At 32.7% G+C, this 19972-nt stretch overlaps 1 protein-coding gene across 1 annotated transcript in view; it reads left to right on the forward strand.

Annotated features, from left to right (window-relative positions):
• Positions 1-3303: 3303 nt before the first annotated feature.
• Positions 3304-19972, forward strand: part of TLX1 (T cell leukemia homeobox 1) — a 30039-nt gene continuing 13370 nt past the window's right edge. The window contains exons 1-2 of the mRNA XM_063434048.1: positions 3304-3894; positions 11531-11768. Coding sequence (XP_063290118.1) covers positions 3420-3894; positions 11531-11768 — 713 coding nt within the window. The 5' untranslated portion in view covers positions 3304-3419. The remainder of the gene's footprint in view (positions 3895-11530; positions 11769-19972) is intronic.

A 19972-nucleotide genomic window follows, 5' to 3' on the forward strand; every position in this document is an offset into this window, starting at 1 on the left:
CCATGCAGTTTATAGTATCTTTATATTGATACATTGACACACACACACAATCCATGCAGTTTATAGTATCTTTATATTGATACATTGATACACACACACAATCCATGCAGTTTATAGTATCTACATATTGATACATTTCCTTCTTGTAATATTTGTAAATATATATATATATATTATAGTGCTTTCTAAAGGCTGGGATCTGCACATCGGCGATATATCTGGACGAATTGTTCCAGAAGCCCATTTAATTGTGTATAATTCTTGCCCAGTGTATTCCCATGCCTCCTTATAACAAATAATTAAAATATTATTTATTTTCTGCAAGAAACATTGTTATCCAACTCTACAAATCAGATCATTTCAAAGCAAAGTAATTAGATGTAAAGACAGGTTTCACAGGAAAATAAAATGCATTACACTGTTTAACCCCTTAATTGAAACAAGGTCTGTGCACAGCCTTCAATCAGCTGACCTCTCAATAAATGACATTATTACTAAGCGATACAACTGGCTATATTTTAATGATATCAATTGCAGAATTTTGGATGTCAAAAAATCCTTGTTTTATTATGGTTTGTTAAATCCTGCAAGGCTTTTAAATACTCTGCTTAATATTTACCAAGAGCAATGTTTACTTTCCATGCAATTAAATGATGGGACCCATTTTGTTGGCTTGAAGTGGAAGACATTAAGACAGTAGCAGACAGGGGAAGATAATGGCTCTGGAGAGAGGCAAGAATCCCTAATTATTGCCCAAGGCTTGAGTAGTAGCTTCTGGTACAATGTAATTGTATCTGACCTTTAATCAGTGCAGGCTCAGCTTACAAGCATTGTGATATCTAACTAGACATTACAACTTAAAGGAGTTCGTTTGTAAACAAACTAAATGGTGTAATTAAGACAAACTAAACTGTATTAGCAGGTTATTGAGAATGTGATGCTGGGATCTATATTTTTGGCAATTAAATAACAGATCGACCTATTCTAGAGATGCATGCACTGCTTATTATATGTTGCAATATACATCTTATTTGAGCAAGATAATTGCAAACAGGGTCACAACAAGTGAGTGAGGATACACTCTAACAAGATACACACACAGGTCATTACTCAAGCCTTAATTACACAATTGAAAGGTAATTGACATAAATTGTGTATGGAAGATGCATTGCCTTGTGGAAAGCAGATTATGCTGATAATAGCTTATCAATTTATACAATTTAGTAGTGTCAACATGATACCATGTCCCCAATTATTTTACCCAGATCATATTTCTCATGTCTTTTGTCTAAATTAAAATGCTTTGACTTATTTCCAAGGGCTGTTTGCTTTTGACTTGTGTCTATTCTTGAAACATGTTTGCTGCTAACAATTGTGATTGTAATAGGATTGTAGTTAGAATAATAAAAAAATAAAAAACAACAATATTAAGGGTTAATGCACAGGCACATACACAGATATATACCTAAAGATACACACACAGAGATACACACACAATCACACACACTCATATACATAGGTACACACTATAAACAAACATGCTCACACAAATCACACAAGCACAAGGCGAGATGGGACACATATTAAATCAGTACATTTCCCAAATCTGACATTTTCACTTTTCTCTCATTCTCTCAATTTAATTACAAAATATATATATTTTTTTTCAAGCCAATCTTTATAAAAATAACTTTATATTACTTTCTTACTCTATCACATTGCCATGCCCAGCTGAATGCAATGGAATTGTGTACATAGTTGGTAATATATGGAAATCTAAAAATGTATAATTAAAAGATCTGCAACTATGTCTTTAAAATATATTAAGGCTTCTCATTAGATGTTACAGTCTACATAGCTTCCTTTAAGATAGATAGACAGACAGATAGATAGATAGATACCATATTATTTATACTAACTTTGCAGGTTCTGAATATACACATATATAAACACACACACACACACACACACACATTGCCACCAATTCCGTGTACCTTACACTTTGCACTGCCCCGATACAAACACAAAATTATCATTTGTACTAGTACCAAGGCTCAGCTGTATAAATATATACATATATACAGACAGACACATATACACTCACATACACTCACACCCAATCATTATAATTTATAGTATCGTCACCATGTTCAGATATATTTATATAATTACACACAAACAATCAATAGTATCTATCTATGGTTCAGTATTATTTATGCATTTACACACAATCCATGTAAATTATAATATCTATACATGGGTCAGATAGATTGATACATTGACACACACACACACACAATCCATGCAGTTTATAATATCTTTATATTGATACATTGATACACACACACACAATCCATGCAGTTTATAGTATCTTTATAATGATACATTGACACACACACAATCCATGCAGTTGATAGTATATTTATATTGATACATTGACACACACACACAATCCATGCAGTTTATAGTATCTTTATATTGATACATTGACACACACACAATCCATGCAGTTTAAAGTATATTTATATTGATAATTTGACACACACACACACACACACACAATTCATGCAGTTTATAGTATCTTCATATTGATATATTGACACACACACACAATCCATGTAAATTATAGTATCTATACATGGGTCAGATATATTGATACATTGACACACACACACACACAATCCATGCAGTTTATAGTATCTTTATATTGATACATTGACACACACACACAATCCATGCAGTTTATAGTATCTTTATATTGATACATTGACACACACACACACACACACACACACACAATCCATGCAGTTTATATTATCTTTATATTGATACATTGACACACACAATCCATGCAGTTTATAGTATCTTTATATTGATACATTGACACACACACACAATCCATGCAGTTTATAGTATCTTTATATTGATACATTGACACACACACAATCCATGCAGTTTATAGTATCTATACATGGCTCAGAGGTGGATCAGACAGGTATTATATGTATCTGCTGTGATCATCACTCCCTGCTCCATTCCAGACTCCCCTTGGCTCAGACATAGTAATGTTTATGGGTTTGGCTATAGGAGAACCTCCCTCCTCCAGCTGTCACTCAAACCTGTGTTGTCAGACTGCAGCCAATGAGCTCCCGGGGCGGAAGAGCCCCTGTTTCCACTCTACCAGGCCTCCTGGCATGGTGATTGATGTCCCAGTTTGCACAGCCAGCCCCAAGCAAATGCAAAGAAAAAAAAATCCCTTCTCCTCCAGCTCTCCTGCTCTGATCTCTTATCCTTCCCCAGGAATTGGAAAAAATTGAAGTGAACAAGTATCAGGATTTTATTTTTTAATCTGTTAAAAGAGGTAAGAGCTTTGGGCTGGAGCTGGAGCTCTGTGAGTGTGGGAAGGAGCTCAGGAAAGCATGGATCACATAGGATCTCACCACCACATCCATCAGACCCATGCAGAACCCATCAGCTTTGGCATTGACCAGATCTTGAACAATACAGACCAGGGCAGCTGTATGATCTCCAGACTCCAGGACTCAGACTATGGATTGGGATGCATTGTAAGCAGTGCCTACAACACCATGACCGCTGGCAACTATAACAACAACAGCACGGGGGGATACAGTAACAATGCCTGCAGCATGGCATCTTTGACTGGCTCCTACAATATGAATGTGGGCATGAACATGAATGGGAATAACCTGAATTCAGCTGGTGTGATTAGGGTACCAGCTCATAGACCTTTGGCTACAAGTGTCCACCAACCCATGTCCACTGGCATACCCACTGTACCCAGTGTAGGGAATATGGGCAACATGAACAATCTCACAGGATTAACCTTCCCCTGGATGGAGAGTAATAGGAGGTACACCAAGGACAGATTCACAGGTAGGTACCTCTAAACCCAGCCTGTGACAGTCATCTTCCTGTGCCCACCTTGGCATTTGACACCAGCACAGTAACTGTGTATTAACACCCTGCATGGTTAAACAAAGTATAATAAGGATAATTACATTCTAGAACTCTGATACAATGAATGAATGAATGATTCCTAATCTGTAGAATATGTATTAGCAGTGCTGCTGGGGATTAGGTACATGATTTGTGGCCTGGATACCTACACCCTTCTCAAGGACACTCCAGACTTGTCTTATAGTATTTGAAGGATTTGTTCTAATGACAAAGATGATCCAATCATTGTAATATTAGCCAAATAAAATCAGTTCTACCGCATGCTAAATTGGCAAAATAAAGCTACCATCGATCATGAATGTTAATGAATTACTCAAAGTTCCAGAATAATTCACAAGATCTAATTCATGGACATTGAGTCTATAATGCAACAATCAGACAAGAATTCCAGATTATTATATTTTAATATGATTAATAATGATTATTTTTAATACTGCTTGGAAATGCAATGTCCCATAATAATTTGCGGCACATGCTGCATGTGATTAGGAATAAAACCGATTATATATTAAATAGATACTTTATTTTTATCTACACACTGTGGGCAGAACACCTACAAGGTTGCCGGCAGTAGTTCCGTCCCTGTTTTAATAAGCTCTCGTGCTATATAATTAGTAATGAGTAATTCATTGATTTTATCAGCAATATTAGCTGTGGTACTGACCCGGAATTTATTCTCTCACTTTGGCCTGTGCATGAATTGGGAGCAGGAAGCTGTCACTTTAACTTGGAAATATCTTGCAATAACATTAAAAAATAACAAAGTAACAAGTACGAAACTGTTTTGCTCAGATACTTCAAATCTGTCTGGTTTTGCATTTCAATTCCTAGAATATTTGGAATCCCAGTCTGAGCCTATAGAACTCTCTGATACTCAGAATAAATACCCCTATAAAATTAATAATAATAATAATAATAATAATAATTATTATTATTATTATTATAATTAATAATAATAATAGATAATATCAAGTAATAATCGACAACTGGGGTGATAGAATGCTGCATCTCGGCTATCTATCAATCTGCTACTAGTGATTATAGTTTTGTGACTGTTAATAGTGAGTCCATTCTGATTTTAGAATCAGATAAATATAATAAGCCTCTATTTAATGCAAATTATTTAAACATAACATGCAAATCTAACTACATAACTCAACGGCTTGATAGTAGAATTCAATTCATAGTCATAATGTCATAATGTCATACTATTAGCCACATATTATAACCGGCAATGTTCTCATGAGTTAGAGGCTTGACAATTCTCCCAAAATTCTCATAATATTTGTCTAATGAGTTAGAAGCTTGACAATTCCTTAAAAAACCGTCTAATCCTAACAGGACAGAATTCTTTATATCCCATGTATTCTCTCTCTCTTTTTTTTCTTTCTTTCTTTTTTTTTTTACTAATTAACTAGACTCAGTGATCTCACATATATACACAATTAGCATTTTATATCTGTTATAGAATTAAAATATATATAAAGAGAGAGAGAGAGAGAGAGAGAGAGAGAGAAAGAGATGCATATTATTATTTTTAATATGCTTTGTTTTATCTTGTTTATTCTTTTTTATTATTATTTTTTAAAATATATTTTGTGTTCTGTCTCACCACAACTCTTTAGTGCTCATATTTTGCTTATATTATGTTAATACATATCTCTGTTTAATTTATATATATACACAGACAGACAGACACAGAGTCACAGAGAGACACAACACAAAAGAGATACAACACAGGAAACAAATGTATTCTAAATATAAATCCCATAAAGAATCCTTGTAGGTATCTCGAACACTTTTATAAATATGTTAAAACAATTGAAACATATTTCTATTTAAGTTATTTAAGATGATTATCGATAGAAGCAGTAATGTTAACATTTAACATTATAGATATTTTTTCACAGTATTACATGTGGAGGAGGAATAATAATAGAATTCATTATCGCTTATTAGCAGTTTAGCCCAATTTACCACAATGTTTTAAACTGAGGTTTTTTTGTTGTTGCTTATTTTTAAGTCGGTGTCACAACCACAGTGAACTATTTATTAAAATATATACACCGAGGTAGCGACCCAGCACAAGCATTGTTACTGAAACGCTGTTTTTCTGATGTTAGATAGTAATTGCAATTTTCCCATTACTTGTAATAAACTTTCCTATAACTAACCCAATAACAATTGAGACCTAAATGTTCTCGGAACCTGCGAGTTCCATGGTATCACACTTAATTGATACAGACCTGAGTGTGTGTACTATGCAGTTCTATATTTTATTTCACAGATACTAAAAAAAGAATAAAAATGACGGGAGGTCATCTTGTCGAAATAAACTGATATTTACAAACAAAAATGTAAAAAAAAATACTTCAATTGACCTCCATAGCCTCCAATTATTAACCAGTAAAATATATATTACTAACCAGATCCTCAATGTATTAACCAGTATAATATATATTCATATCCAGAGCCTCAATGTATTAACCAGTAAAATGTATATTAATATCCAAAGCCTAAAAGTATTAACTAGTAAAATATATATTAATATCCAGAGCCTCAATGTATTAACCAGTAAAATATATTAATATCCAGATCCTCAATTTATTAACCAGTATAATATATATTAATATCCAGAGCCTCAATGTATTAACCAGTAAAATATATTGATATCCAGAGCCTCAATTTATTAACCAGTATAATATATATTAATATCCAGAGCCTCAATGTATTAACCAGTAAAATATATTAATATCCAGAGTCTCAATTTATTAACCAGTAAAATGTATATTCATATCCAGAGCCTCAATGTATTAACCAGTATAATATATATTAATATCCAGAGCCTCAATGTATTAATCAGTAAAATATATTAATATCCAGAGCCTCAATTTATTAACCAGTAAAATGTATATTCATATCCAGAGCCTCAAAATATTAACCAGTATAATATATATTAATATCCAGAGCCTCAATGTATTAAATCAGTAAAATATATTAATATCCAGAGCCTCAATTTATTAACCAGTAAAATGTATATTAATATCCAGAGCCTAAAAGTATTAACCAGTAAAATGTATATTAATATCCAGAGCTTCAATGTATTAACCAGTAAAATGTATATTAATATCCAGAGCCTCAATGTATTAACCAGTAAAATGTATATTAATATCCAGAGCCTCAATGTATTAACCAGTAAAATGTATATTCATATCCAGAGCCTCAAAATATTAACCAGTATAATATATATTAATATCCAGAGCCTCAATTTATTAACCAGTAAAATGTATATTAATATCCAGAGCCTAAAAGTATTAACCAGTAAAATGTATATTAATATCCAGAGCTTCAATGTATTAACCAGTAAAATGTATATTAATATCCAGAGCCTCAATGTATTAACCAGTAAAATGTATATTAATATCCAGAGCCTAAAAGTATTAACCAGTAAAATGTATATTAATATCCAGAGCCTCAAAATATTAACCAGTATAATATATATTAATATCCAGAGCCTCAATGTATTAACCAGTAAAATATATTAACATCCAGAGCTTCAATGTATTAACCAGTTAATATATATTAATATCCAAAGCCTCAATTTATTAACCAGGAAATATATATTAATATCCAGAGCCTTAATTTATTAACCAGTAAATATATATTAATATTCAGGGCTTCAATGTATTAATCAGGAAATATATAATAATATCCAGAGCCTCAAAGTATTAACCTGTAAAATATATATTAATATCCAGAGTCTCAATTTATTAACCAGTAAAATATATTAATATCCAGAGTCTCAATTTATTAACCAGTAAATATATATTAATATCCAGAGTCTCAATTTATTAACCAGGAAATATATATATTAATATCCAGACCCTCAAAGTATTAACCAGTAATATATATATATTTATATTTATATATCCAGGGCTGGTTTTATATATACAACCAGGAAATATATATTAATATCCAGAGCTTCAATTTATTAACTAGGAAATGTATATAATAATATCAGGGAATACATGCATATTAGTGACTTGGGTGCCTGCCGAGGAGACGATATAGTGAGATTTATTTTCAATTTGTGCTTGGATTTATTAACCCTGCACTAAATTAAACTACAAAATGTTTAATAAATAAATGAATTATTTTATCTGATTGATAATTGCTGAGTTAGCAAATTACTAGTGAAGTTATTTATTCTATCAGCACTTGATATAATATTATTATTATTATTATTATTATTATTATTATTATTATTATTGTTATTATTTATTCCCAAGTATATAGATTGTATATGAACTAGTCCCAGTTACCAGTTTAGACTTAGTGTCTCTTTGTAACTGTAAACTGGTAACTGCTACTAAGTAACTGGTTTACATACAATCTATATACTAGCCAGGTAAATTCCTCTAGATCTATACCTTCACTTGGCATGGGTCTCTCAGCTTGGGTGACTGTGTGTAATATAGAGAGTCCTGTGTGTAATATAGAGTGGTCTGTGTGCACTACCTCCATATTACTAACTGTGTGTGTCCTTGTGTGTTATACAGTTTCCTGTGTGCCCAATATGAAGCTCACTGCCACCATATTATAACATATGTGAATGTGTGTAATACAGAGTTTACAGAGTGCTGCCTCCATGTGTGAGTGTAATACAGAGTATACCTGTATCATTATGCCCCAGTTTTTTTGTTTTTGTTTTTAATATGTTCCATTTTTATTGAACTTGTATTATAAATCATTTAAAACTTTTCAATAAAAACTATTTGAAAGTAATACAGAGTATACTGTGTGGACTATATGGAACTCACAACATGCAGATTGATATATATGTGTATCTGTGTGTAATATAGAGTACAGAGCTCATTGACTGCATGTTAGTATATATCTGTAATACAGAGTACAGAGCTCACTGACTGTGTGTAATATAGAGTACAGAGCTCATTGACTGCATGTTAGTATATATCTGTAATACAGAGTACACAGCTCACTGACTGTGTGTAATACAGAGTACAGAGCTCATTGACTGCATGTTAGTATATATCTGTAATACAGAGTACACAGCTCACTGACTGTGTGTAATACAGAGTACAGAGCTCACTGACTGTGTGTAATATAGAGTACAGATCTCATTGACTGCATGTTAGTATATATCTGTAATACAGAGTACACAGCTCACTGACTGTGTGTAATACAGAGTACAGAGCTCACTGTGTGTAATACAGAGTACAGGGCTCATTGACAGCATGTTAGTATATATCTGTAATACAGAGTACAGAGCTCACTGTGTGTAATACAGAGTACAGGGCTCATTGACTGTGTGTAATATAGAGTACAGAGCTCATTGACTGCATGTAAGTATATATCTGTAATACAGAGTACAGGGCTCACTGACTGTGTGTAATATAGAGTACAGAGCTCACTAAGTGTAATATAGAGTACAGAGCTCACTGACTGTGTGTAATACAGAGTACAGGGCTCAGTGACTGTGTGTAATATAGAGTACAGAGCTCATTGACTGCATGTTAGTATATATCTGTAATACAGAGTACAGAGCTCACTGACTGTGTGTAATATAGAGTACAGAGCTCATTGACTGCATGTTAGTATATATCTGTAATACAGAGTACAGAGCTCATTGACTGCATGTTAGTATATATATGTAATACAGAGTACAGGGCTCCGTGACGGTATGTAATATAGAGTACAGAGCTCATTGACTGCATGTTAGTATATATCTGTAATACAGAGTACAGGGCTCACTGACTGTGTGTAATACAGAGTACAGAGCTCACTGTTTGTAATACAGAGTACAGAGCTCATTGACTGCATGTTAGTATATATTTGTAATACAGAGTACAGAGCTCACTGACTGTGTGTAATATAGAGTACAGAGCTCATTGACTGCATGTTAGTATATATCTGTAATACAGAGTACAGGGCTCACTGACTGTGTGTAATACAGAGCACAGAGCTCACTGTGTGTAATATAGAGTTCAGACCTCATTGACTGCATGTTAGTATATATCTGTAATACAGAGTACAGAGCTCACTGACTGTGTGTAATATAGAGTACAGAGCTCATTGACTGCATGTTAGTATATATCTGTAATACAGAGTACAGGGCTCACTGACTGTGTGTAATACAGAGCACAGAGCTCACTGTGTGTAATATAGAGTTCAGACCTCATTGACTGCATGTTAGTATATATCTGTAATACAGAGTACAGGGCTCACTGACTGTGTGTAATACAGAGTACAGAGCTCACTGTGTTTAATACAGAGTACAGGGCTCAGTGACGGTGTGTAATACAGAGTACAGAGCTCACTGTGTGTAATACAGAGTACAGAGCTCATTGACTGCATGTTAGTATATATCTGTAATACAGAGTACAGGGCTCAGTGACGGTGTGTAATATAGAGTACAGAGCTCATTGACTGCATGTTAGTATATATCTGTAATACAGAGTACAGGGCTCAGTGACGGTGTGTAATACAGAGTACAGAGCTCATTGACTACATGTTACTATATATCGGTGTGCAATACAGAGTACAGGGCTCACTGACTGTGTGTAATACAGAGTACAGAGCTCACTGTGTTTAATACAGAGTACAGGGCTCACTGTGTGCAATACAGAGTACAGAGCTCACTGACTGTGTGAAATACAGAGTACAGAGCTCACTGTGTTTAGTACAGAGTACAGGGCTCGCTGTGTGTAATACAGAGTACATAGCTTACTGACTGCATGTTGCTGTGTAACTGTGTGTAATAAAAAGCACAGGGCTCACTGTGTGTAATATAGAGCGGAGGGCTCACTGGCTGTGTGTAATAAAGAGTACAACGCTCACTGACTGTGTGTAATGCAGAGTACAGAGCTCACGGTGTTTAATACAGAGTACAGGGCTCACTGTCAGCATGTTACAGTGTATCTGTGTGTGATACGGAGTATAGGGCTCACTGTGTGTAATTCAGAGTACAGGGCTCGCTGACTGTCTGTAATAACGAGTACATGGCTCACTGTGTGTAATTCAGAGTACAGGGTTCACTGACTGTCTTTAATAACGAGTACAGGGCTCACTGTGTGCAATACAGAGTACACTGACTGTGTGTAATACAGAGTACAGAGCTCACTGCGTGTAATATAGAGTACAGGACTCACTGACTGTGTGTAATACAGAGTACAGAGCTCACTATGTGTAATACAGAGTACAGGGCTAACTGTGTGCAATACAGAGTACAGAGCGCACTGTGTGTAATGCAGAGTACAGAGCTCACTGTGTGTAATACAGAGTACAGGGCTCACTGACTGTGTGTAATACAGAGCACAGGGCTCACTGACTGTGTGTAATACAGAGCACAGGGCTCACTGACTGTGTGTAATACAGAGCACAGGGCTCACTGACTGTGTGTAATACAGAGCACAGGGCTCACTGACTGTGTGTAATACAGAGCACAGGGCTCACTGTCAGCATGATGATGTTTGCCAAGCACTGTTAAACCTGCTGATACACTGCCTGTTTCTTCCATCTCTCTCCCATACAGTGGCCCTCTCACCCTTCACTGTAACACGCCGTATAGGTCACCCCTACCAGAACAGGACTCCCCCCAAAAAGAAGAAACCCCGGACCTCGTTCACCAGACTGCAGATCTGTGAGCTGGAGAAGAGATTTCACCGACAGAAATACCTGGCCTCAGCCGAGAGGGCAGCCCTGGCTAAGGCTCTCAAAATGACAGATGCCCAGGTCAAAACCTGGTTCCAGAACAGGAGGACGAAATGGAGGTAATTCTTTATCACTGGGCACCAAGGGATTAATGGAACTATCTGCTCAGCTTCAAAACTGCCGGCTTTAAAACTGCCCTCACACTGCCATGGGGATGGGGGCTTTAAAACTGCCCTCACACTGCCATGGGGATGGGGGCTTTAAAACTTCCCTCACACTGCTATTGGAGGATGGGGCTTCAAAACTGCCCTCACACTGCCATGGGGATGGGGCTTTAAAACTGCCCTCACACTGCCATGGGGATGGGGGCTTTAAAACTGCCCTCACACTGCCATGGGGGAGGGAGGTGGGGACTTCAAAGCTTCCCTCACACTGCCATGGGGGAGGGAGGTGGGTGGGGGCTTCAAAACTGCCCTCACACGGGAATGTGGGAGTGTGTGTGTGTGTGTGGGCAAAATCAAATGGCAAAATGTAGGCCACAAGTAGCTGGGTGGGTAAAAACCAATGACATTTTGTATTTTGTGATTCCTTTTTCCAGATCCATATGTTGCTGTGAGTTTACTTACTTAATATATATAATATGTGGGTGGGTGTGTGTTGGGGGACGTATAGTGCATTCAATTTTATTTATTTATTGAATCTTTTTCATTCTGTTCATCATCAAACTGTTTTCTTTTAAATATGATTAATTAATTTAACAGAACCTCATTAATCCATTTTTATAGATGGAGTGGAAAAATTTCCTGCTGCCATAGTTTGGGATAAAGAAAATGAATATTCTCAACACAACAATGTAATTCTATAATAATTCTGATTATCCAATCTGTGTCTGAGTGTAAGAGCTGATCACACTGGCTCTGGGATCACACAATGTAATTCTATAATAATTCTGATTATCCAATCTGTGTCTGAGTGTAAGAGCTGATCACACTGGCTCTGGGATCACACAATGTCTATTACTGCACATGCCCCAGCATACAGCCACGTGCTAACGTCTATTCACTAAACGGCGAATTGTGGGGAATTGTTGCCAAATTTAGACACAATTTACCAAACTAAGATTACACCTGGGTTTCAGATTTTGTTGCTTAATCAGCTATTTGGACCCAACTTTTACAATTCTGTTTCAAATCTCTGCTGTAACTATGACAGTATTTACTAAAGTGAAAATTGAAAGTGAATTTCAAATTTAAGGTCAAAGTAATCAAATTGGAATAATTCTCTAAGTCAGTTATGCTCTTAGTTTGCCTTAAATTTGACAGAGAGACAGAGAGAGAGAGAGACAGACAGAGAGACAGACAGACAGAGAGACAGGCAGACATAGATAGATAGATAGATCGAGATAAATAGATAGATAGATAGATAGATAGATAGATAGATTCAATTCTCCATTTAATAAATAGTGCTGCTGTTGATGACATTAGAAGCAGCCAACTGCCTGTAGTTCCCCATCGGATAAATTCTTAGGAATTCGGTTTCTTTCTAGAAATAAAACATTTTTTGATACAATGTAACAAACCCCAGACAATAATTCGGTTACAGAGTTCCAGATTTCTCCAAACCAACGTTCTAACATGTAAAGTAAGGGGTTAAGTGAGACTAGTACAGCACAGAGAGAGCTAACACACAGCTTGCAGGTGGGATATTAACCTCTAATGGCTAGAAACTGGTTTTTAACTCAACAAAATTGGCCATAGTTAACAAAAGAAATGTTTACTGTTTGTAGATAAATTATGACCCATTTTTACAAGGCGTGTGGTATGTTTATAAATATTTCTGATGCTGCCGTAAAAATAAAAATATGAACAAAATACAGATTAGGGAACAGAACACACAAAAAACATAAAGTTTCACATTTTATAAAGCTATTTAAAATCACCTATTTTAGCGATTAAATATGGGGATTCGGTTCCACCATTTGGCAACATCTTGCTAAGTCCACAGTTACGGGTTTTATTTATTTATCAGTAATTGTGTTATTATTTTATTACTAAAATGTTCAATAATAAGTAAGAGATTATATGAAATGTTCGCACAACGTGACTGTTTAGTTAATAGCAGGTAACTCGGCAGACTGGAGTCTCTTGTTGAGTTCCAGATTGACTTCAGTACTTGGATGGGGGTTCAGAATATGGGATTAACCATGTGTGTGCTGATTGATTTAAAATAAACTCTATGAGGACTGGAAGCAGTTGACCTCAGACATGATATTGATCCAATTCAAGCTTTATTAAAATCATGTGAAAATGTCAAATCAATGAATTAAGGCTTGGCTTTAATGTTGCTGTAGGTGTGTCTGTGTGTGCGTGTCTGTGTGTGTCTGTGTGTGCCAGTGAGTGTGTCTGTGTTTGTTTGTGTGTGTTTGCTTATGTGTGTCTGTGTGCGTCAGAGTATAAAGGGTGACATTTAATTGTAAAATGTAATCTCTAAATAGTGAATTAAAAACGAATTGCAAATCTGAGATTATCCTAGCTACATATATTATATAGTATATATTATCCTAGCTACACATGTTATATAGTATATATTATCCTAGCTACACATATTATATAGTATATATTATCCTAGCTACACATATTATATAGTATATATTATCCTAGCTACACATGTTATATAGTATATATTATCCTAGCTACACATATTATATAGTATATATTATCCTAGCTACACATGTTATATAGTATGTATTATCCTAGCTACACATATTATATAGTATATATTATCCTAGCTACATATATTATGTAGTATATATTATCCTAGCTACACATGTTATATAGTATATATTATCCTAGCTACACATATTATATAGTATATATTATCCTAGCTACACATTTTATATAGTATATATTATCCTAGCTACACATATTATATAGTATATATTATCCTAGCTACACATATTATATAGTATATATTATCCTAGCTACACATATTATATAGTATATATTATCCTAGCTACACATATTATATAGTATATATTATCCTAGCTACACATATTATATAGTATATATTATCCTAGCTACACATGTTATATAGTATATATTATCCTAGCTACACATGTTATATAGTATATATTATCCTAGCTACACATATTATATAGTATATATTATCCTAGCTACACATATTATATAGTATATATTATCCTAGCTACACATTTTATATAGTATATATTATCCTAGCTACACATATTATATAGTATATATTATCCTAGCTACACATATTATATAGTATATATTATCCTAGCTACACATATTATATAGTATATATTATCCTAGCTACACATATTATATAGTATATATTATCCTAGCTACACATATTATATAGTATATATTATCCTAGCTACACATTTTATATAGTATATATTATCCTAGCTACACATGTTATATAGTATATATTATCCTAGCTACACATATTATATAGTATATATTATCCTAGCTACACATATTATATAGTATATATTATCCTAGCTACACATATTATATAGTATATATTATCCTAGCTACACATATTATATAGTATATATTATCCTAGCTACACATATTATATAGTATATATTATCCTAGCTACACATATTATATAGTATATATTATCCTAGCTACACATATTATATAGTATATATTATCCTAGCTACACATATTATATAGTATATATTATCCTAGCTACACATGTTATATAGTATACATTATCCTAGCTACACATATTATAAAGTATATATTATCCTAGCTACACATGTTATATAGTATATATTATCCTAGCTACACATTTTATATAGTATATATTATCCTAGCTACACATATTATATAGTATATATTATCCTAGCTACACATATTATATAGTATATATTATCCTAGCTACACATATTATATAGTATATATTATCCTAGCTACACATGTTATATAGTATATATTATCCTAGCTACACATATTATATAGTATATATTATCCTAGCTACACATGTTATATAGTATATATTATCCTAGCTACACATGTTATATAGTATATATTATCCTAGCTACACATATTATATAGTATATATTATCCTAGCTACACATATTATATAGTATATATTATCCTAGCTACACATTTTATATAGTATATATTATCCTAGCTACACATATTATATAGTATATATTATCCTAGCTACACATATTATATAGTATATATTATCCTAGCTACACATATTATATAGTATATATTATCCTAGCTACACATATTATATAGTATATATTATCCTAGCTACACATATTATATAGTATATATTATCCTAGCTACACATTTTATATAGTATATATTATCCTAGCTACACATGTTATATAGTATATATTATCCTAGCTACACATATTATATAGTATATATTATCCTAGCTACACATATTATATAGTATATATTATCCTAGCTACACATATTATATAGTATATATTATCCTAGCTACACATATTATATAGTATATATTATCCTAGCTACACACATTATATAGTATATATTATCCTAGCTACACATATTATATAGTATATATTATCCTAGCTACACATGTTATATAGTATATATTATCCTAGCTACACATATTATATAGTATATATTATCCTAGCTACACATATTATATAGTATATATTATCCTAGCTACACATATTATATAGTATATATTATCCTAGCTACACATATTATATAGTATATATTATCCTAGCTACACACATTATATAGTATATATTATCCTAGCTACACATATTATATAGTATATATTATCCTAGCTACACATGTTATATAGTATATATTATCCTAGCTACACATATTATATAGTATATATTATCCTAGCTACACACATTATATAGTATATATTATCCTAGCTACACATATTATATAGTATATATTATCCTAGCTACACATGTTATATAGTATATATTATCCTAGCTACACATATTATATAATATATATTATCCTAGCTACACATGTTATATAGTATACATTATCCTAGCTACACATATTATATAGTATATATTATCCTAGCTACACATATTATATAGTATATATTATCCTAGCTACACATATTATATAGTATATATTATCCTAGCTACACATATTATATAGTATATATTATCCTAGCTACACATATTATATAGTATATATTATCCTAGCTACACATATTATATAGTATATATTATCCTAGCTACACATATTATATAGTATATATTATCCTAGCTACACATATTATATAGTATATATTATCCTAGCTACACATATTATATAGTATATATTATCCTAGCTACACATGTTATATAGTATACATTATCCTAGCTACACATATTATATAGTATATATTATCCTAGCTACACATATTATATAGTATATATTATCCTAGCTACACACATTATATAGTATATATTATCCTAGCTACACATATTATATAGTATATATTATCCTAGCTACACATATTATATAGTATATATTATCCTAGCTACACATATTATATAGTATATATTATCCTAGCTACACATATTATATAATATATATTATCCTAGCTACACATGTTATATAGTATACATTATCCTAGCTACACATATTATATAGTATATATTATCCTAGCTACACATATTATATAGTATATATTATCCTAGCTACACATATTATATAGTATATATTATCCTAGCTACACATATTATATAGTATATATTATCCTAGCTACACATATTATATAGTATATATTATCCTAGCTACACATATTATATAGTATATATTATCCTAGCTACACATATTATATAGTATATATTATCCTAGCTACACATGTTATATAGTATACATTATCCTAGCTACACATATTATATAGTATATATTATCCTAGCTACACATGTTATAGTATATATTATCCTAGCTACACATGTTATAAAGTATATATTATCCTAGCTACACATGTTATATAGTATATATTATCCTAGCTACACATGTTATAAAGTATATATTATCCTAGCTACACATGTTATATAGTATATATTATCCTAGCTACATTGGCTCAGCCTGTCTTTTTAACCACTTAAGGACCAAACTTCTGGAATAAAAGGGAATCGTGACATGTCACACATGTCATGTGTCCTTAAGGGGTTAAGATTGTTTTTCATTTTGTTTTCTAAATGTACCACAGGTCATTATTATTTATTTTGACCTGCAAATCCTTGCAATACTATCCCGATTAAGGGGTCAAAGCAATAGAGGAATAAACGTGTGTTGAAAAATGTGCTCGAAATGATATTTTGGAATGAAATCTTAGTATAATCAATTAATCTACTCAATGTAAAAAAACAATAATCTCGTTTTCTAATGACTTTTGGAGTGACAGATAATACAAAGGGTTAAAGAGAGGGGCTTTCCTGGCTACAACAGATATTATTATTAGTTTAATTCTTATTACTATTTTATGATATGATATATCTACAACTAAATGTATTAGCATCTAAGAGAAATAAGTTCTGCACTGCAACTCCCATCAGGTGTAGGAGCATGGCTTAAAACTCAATTTATAAAGGACTTTTTATGGTAAATTTCTCATACCAGCTGCTAGCCGAGCTGTTTCGTGCACAGACAGCAAAAGGTTAATCTCTCTTTCTGCCTCTCTATCTGCCTACCTGCCTCTCTCTGTCTCTCTCTCTCTGTCTCTCTCTCTCTCTCTCTCTCTCTCTCTCTCTCTCTCTCTCTCTCTCTCTCTGTCTCTCTCTCACTCTGCAGTCCTTATGGTGTCTAGTAATAGATCTTGATGCATGGTAGTGTGCCTTATAGCTTGGGCTCAGTCAGGTTTGGAGAAATGTATAAAAAGCCTCTTCATCTTCTGTGAATAATATATGGCAGGAATTATGGGAGACGCCTGGCCTGTACAATACCCCATTAAAAATGCATAAATGAGGTCTCTAGCTTACAAAATGCCTGTATTGGAGCACTCTGTCTTACTATGCACTATTAACCACTGAACCCCTGGAGCTGACAATCAACAAGAACATTCTTTAAAAAAAAATAAAATTCTATTTTATTGTGCAAGAATTAACATACGTGCATGTAATGCCACGACAGCATCAACAAGCTTAATAACACAGAGTGAAACATATGTGACATTTCAACAAGAACATTCTATTGAAAAATAGCAATATTTACACTAATATAGAACATTCTACTGAAAAATAGCAATATTTACACTAACATAGAACATTCTACTGACAATAACAATATATACAATAACATAGAACATTCTACTGACAATACCAATATATACAGTAACATAGAACATTCTACTGAAAATACCAATATATACAGTAACATAGAACATTCTACTGAAAATACCAATATATACAGTAACATAGAATATTCTACTGAAAATACCAATATATACAGTAACATAGAACATTCTACTGACAATACCAATATATACAGTAACATAGAACATTCTACCGAAAATACCAATATATACAGTAACATAGAACATTCTACTGAAAATACCAATATATACAGTAACATAGAATATTCTACTGAAAATACCAATATATACAGTAACATAGAACATTCTACTGAAAATACCAATATATACAGTAACATAGAACATTCTACCGAAAATACCAATATATACAGTAACATAGAACATTCTACTGAAAATACCAATATATACAGTAACATAGAATATTCTACTGAAAATACCAATATATACAGTAACATAGAACATTCTACTGAAAATACCAATATATACAGTAACATAGAACATTCTATTGAAAAATAGCAATATTTACACTAATATAGAACATTCTACTGAAAAATAGCAATATTTACACTAACATAGAACATTCTACTGACAATAACAATATATACAGTAACATAGAACATTCTACTGAAAATACCAATATATACAGTAACATAGAACATTCTACTGAAAATACCAATATATACAGTAACATAGAACATTCTACTGAAAATACCAATATTTACAGTAACATAGAACATTCTACTGAAAATACCAATATATACAGTAACATAGAACATTCTACTGACAATACCAATATATACAGTAACATAGAACATTCTACTGACAATACCAATATATACAGTAACATAGAACATTCTACTGAAAATACCAATATATACAGTAACATAGAACATTCTACTGAAAATACCAATATATACAGTAACATAGAATATTCTACTGAAAATACCAATATATACAGTAACATAGAACATTCTACTGAAAATACCAATATATACAGTAACATAGAACATTCTACTGAAAATACCAATATATA

The sequence above is a fragment of the Pelobates fuscus genome, chromosome 10 (assembly GCF_036172605.1).
Source record: "Pelobates fuscus isolate aPelFus1 chromosome 10, aPelFus1.pri, whole genome shotgun sequence".
Classification (NCBI taxonomy): Eukaryota; Metazoa; Chordata; class Amphibia; order Anura; family Pelobatidae; genus Pelobates; species Pelobates fuscus.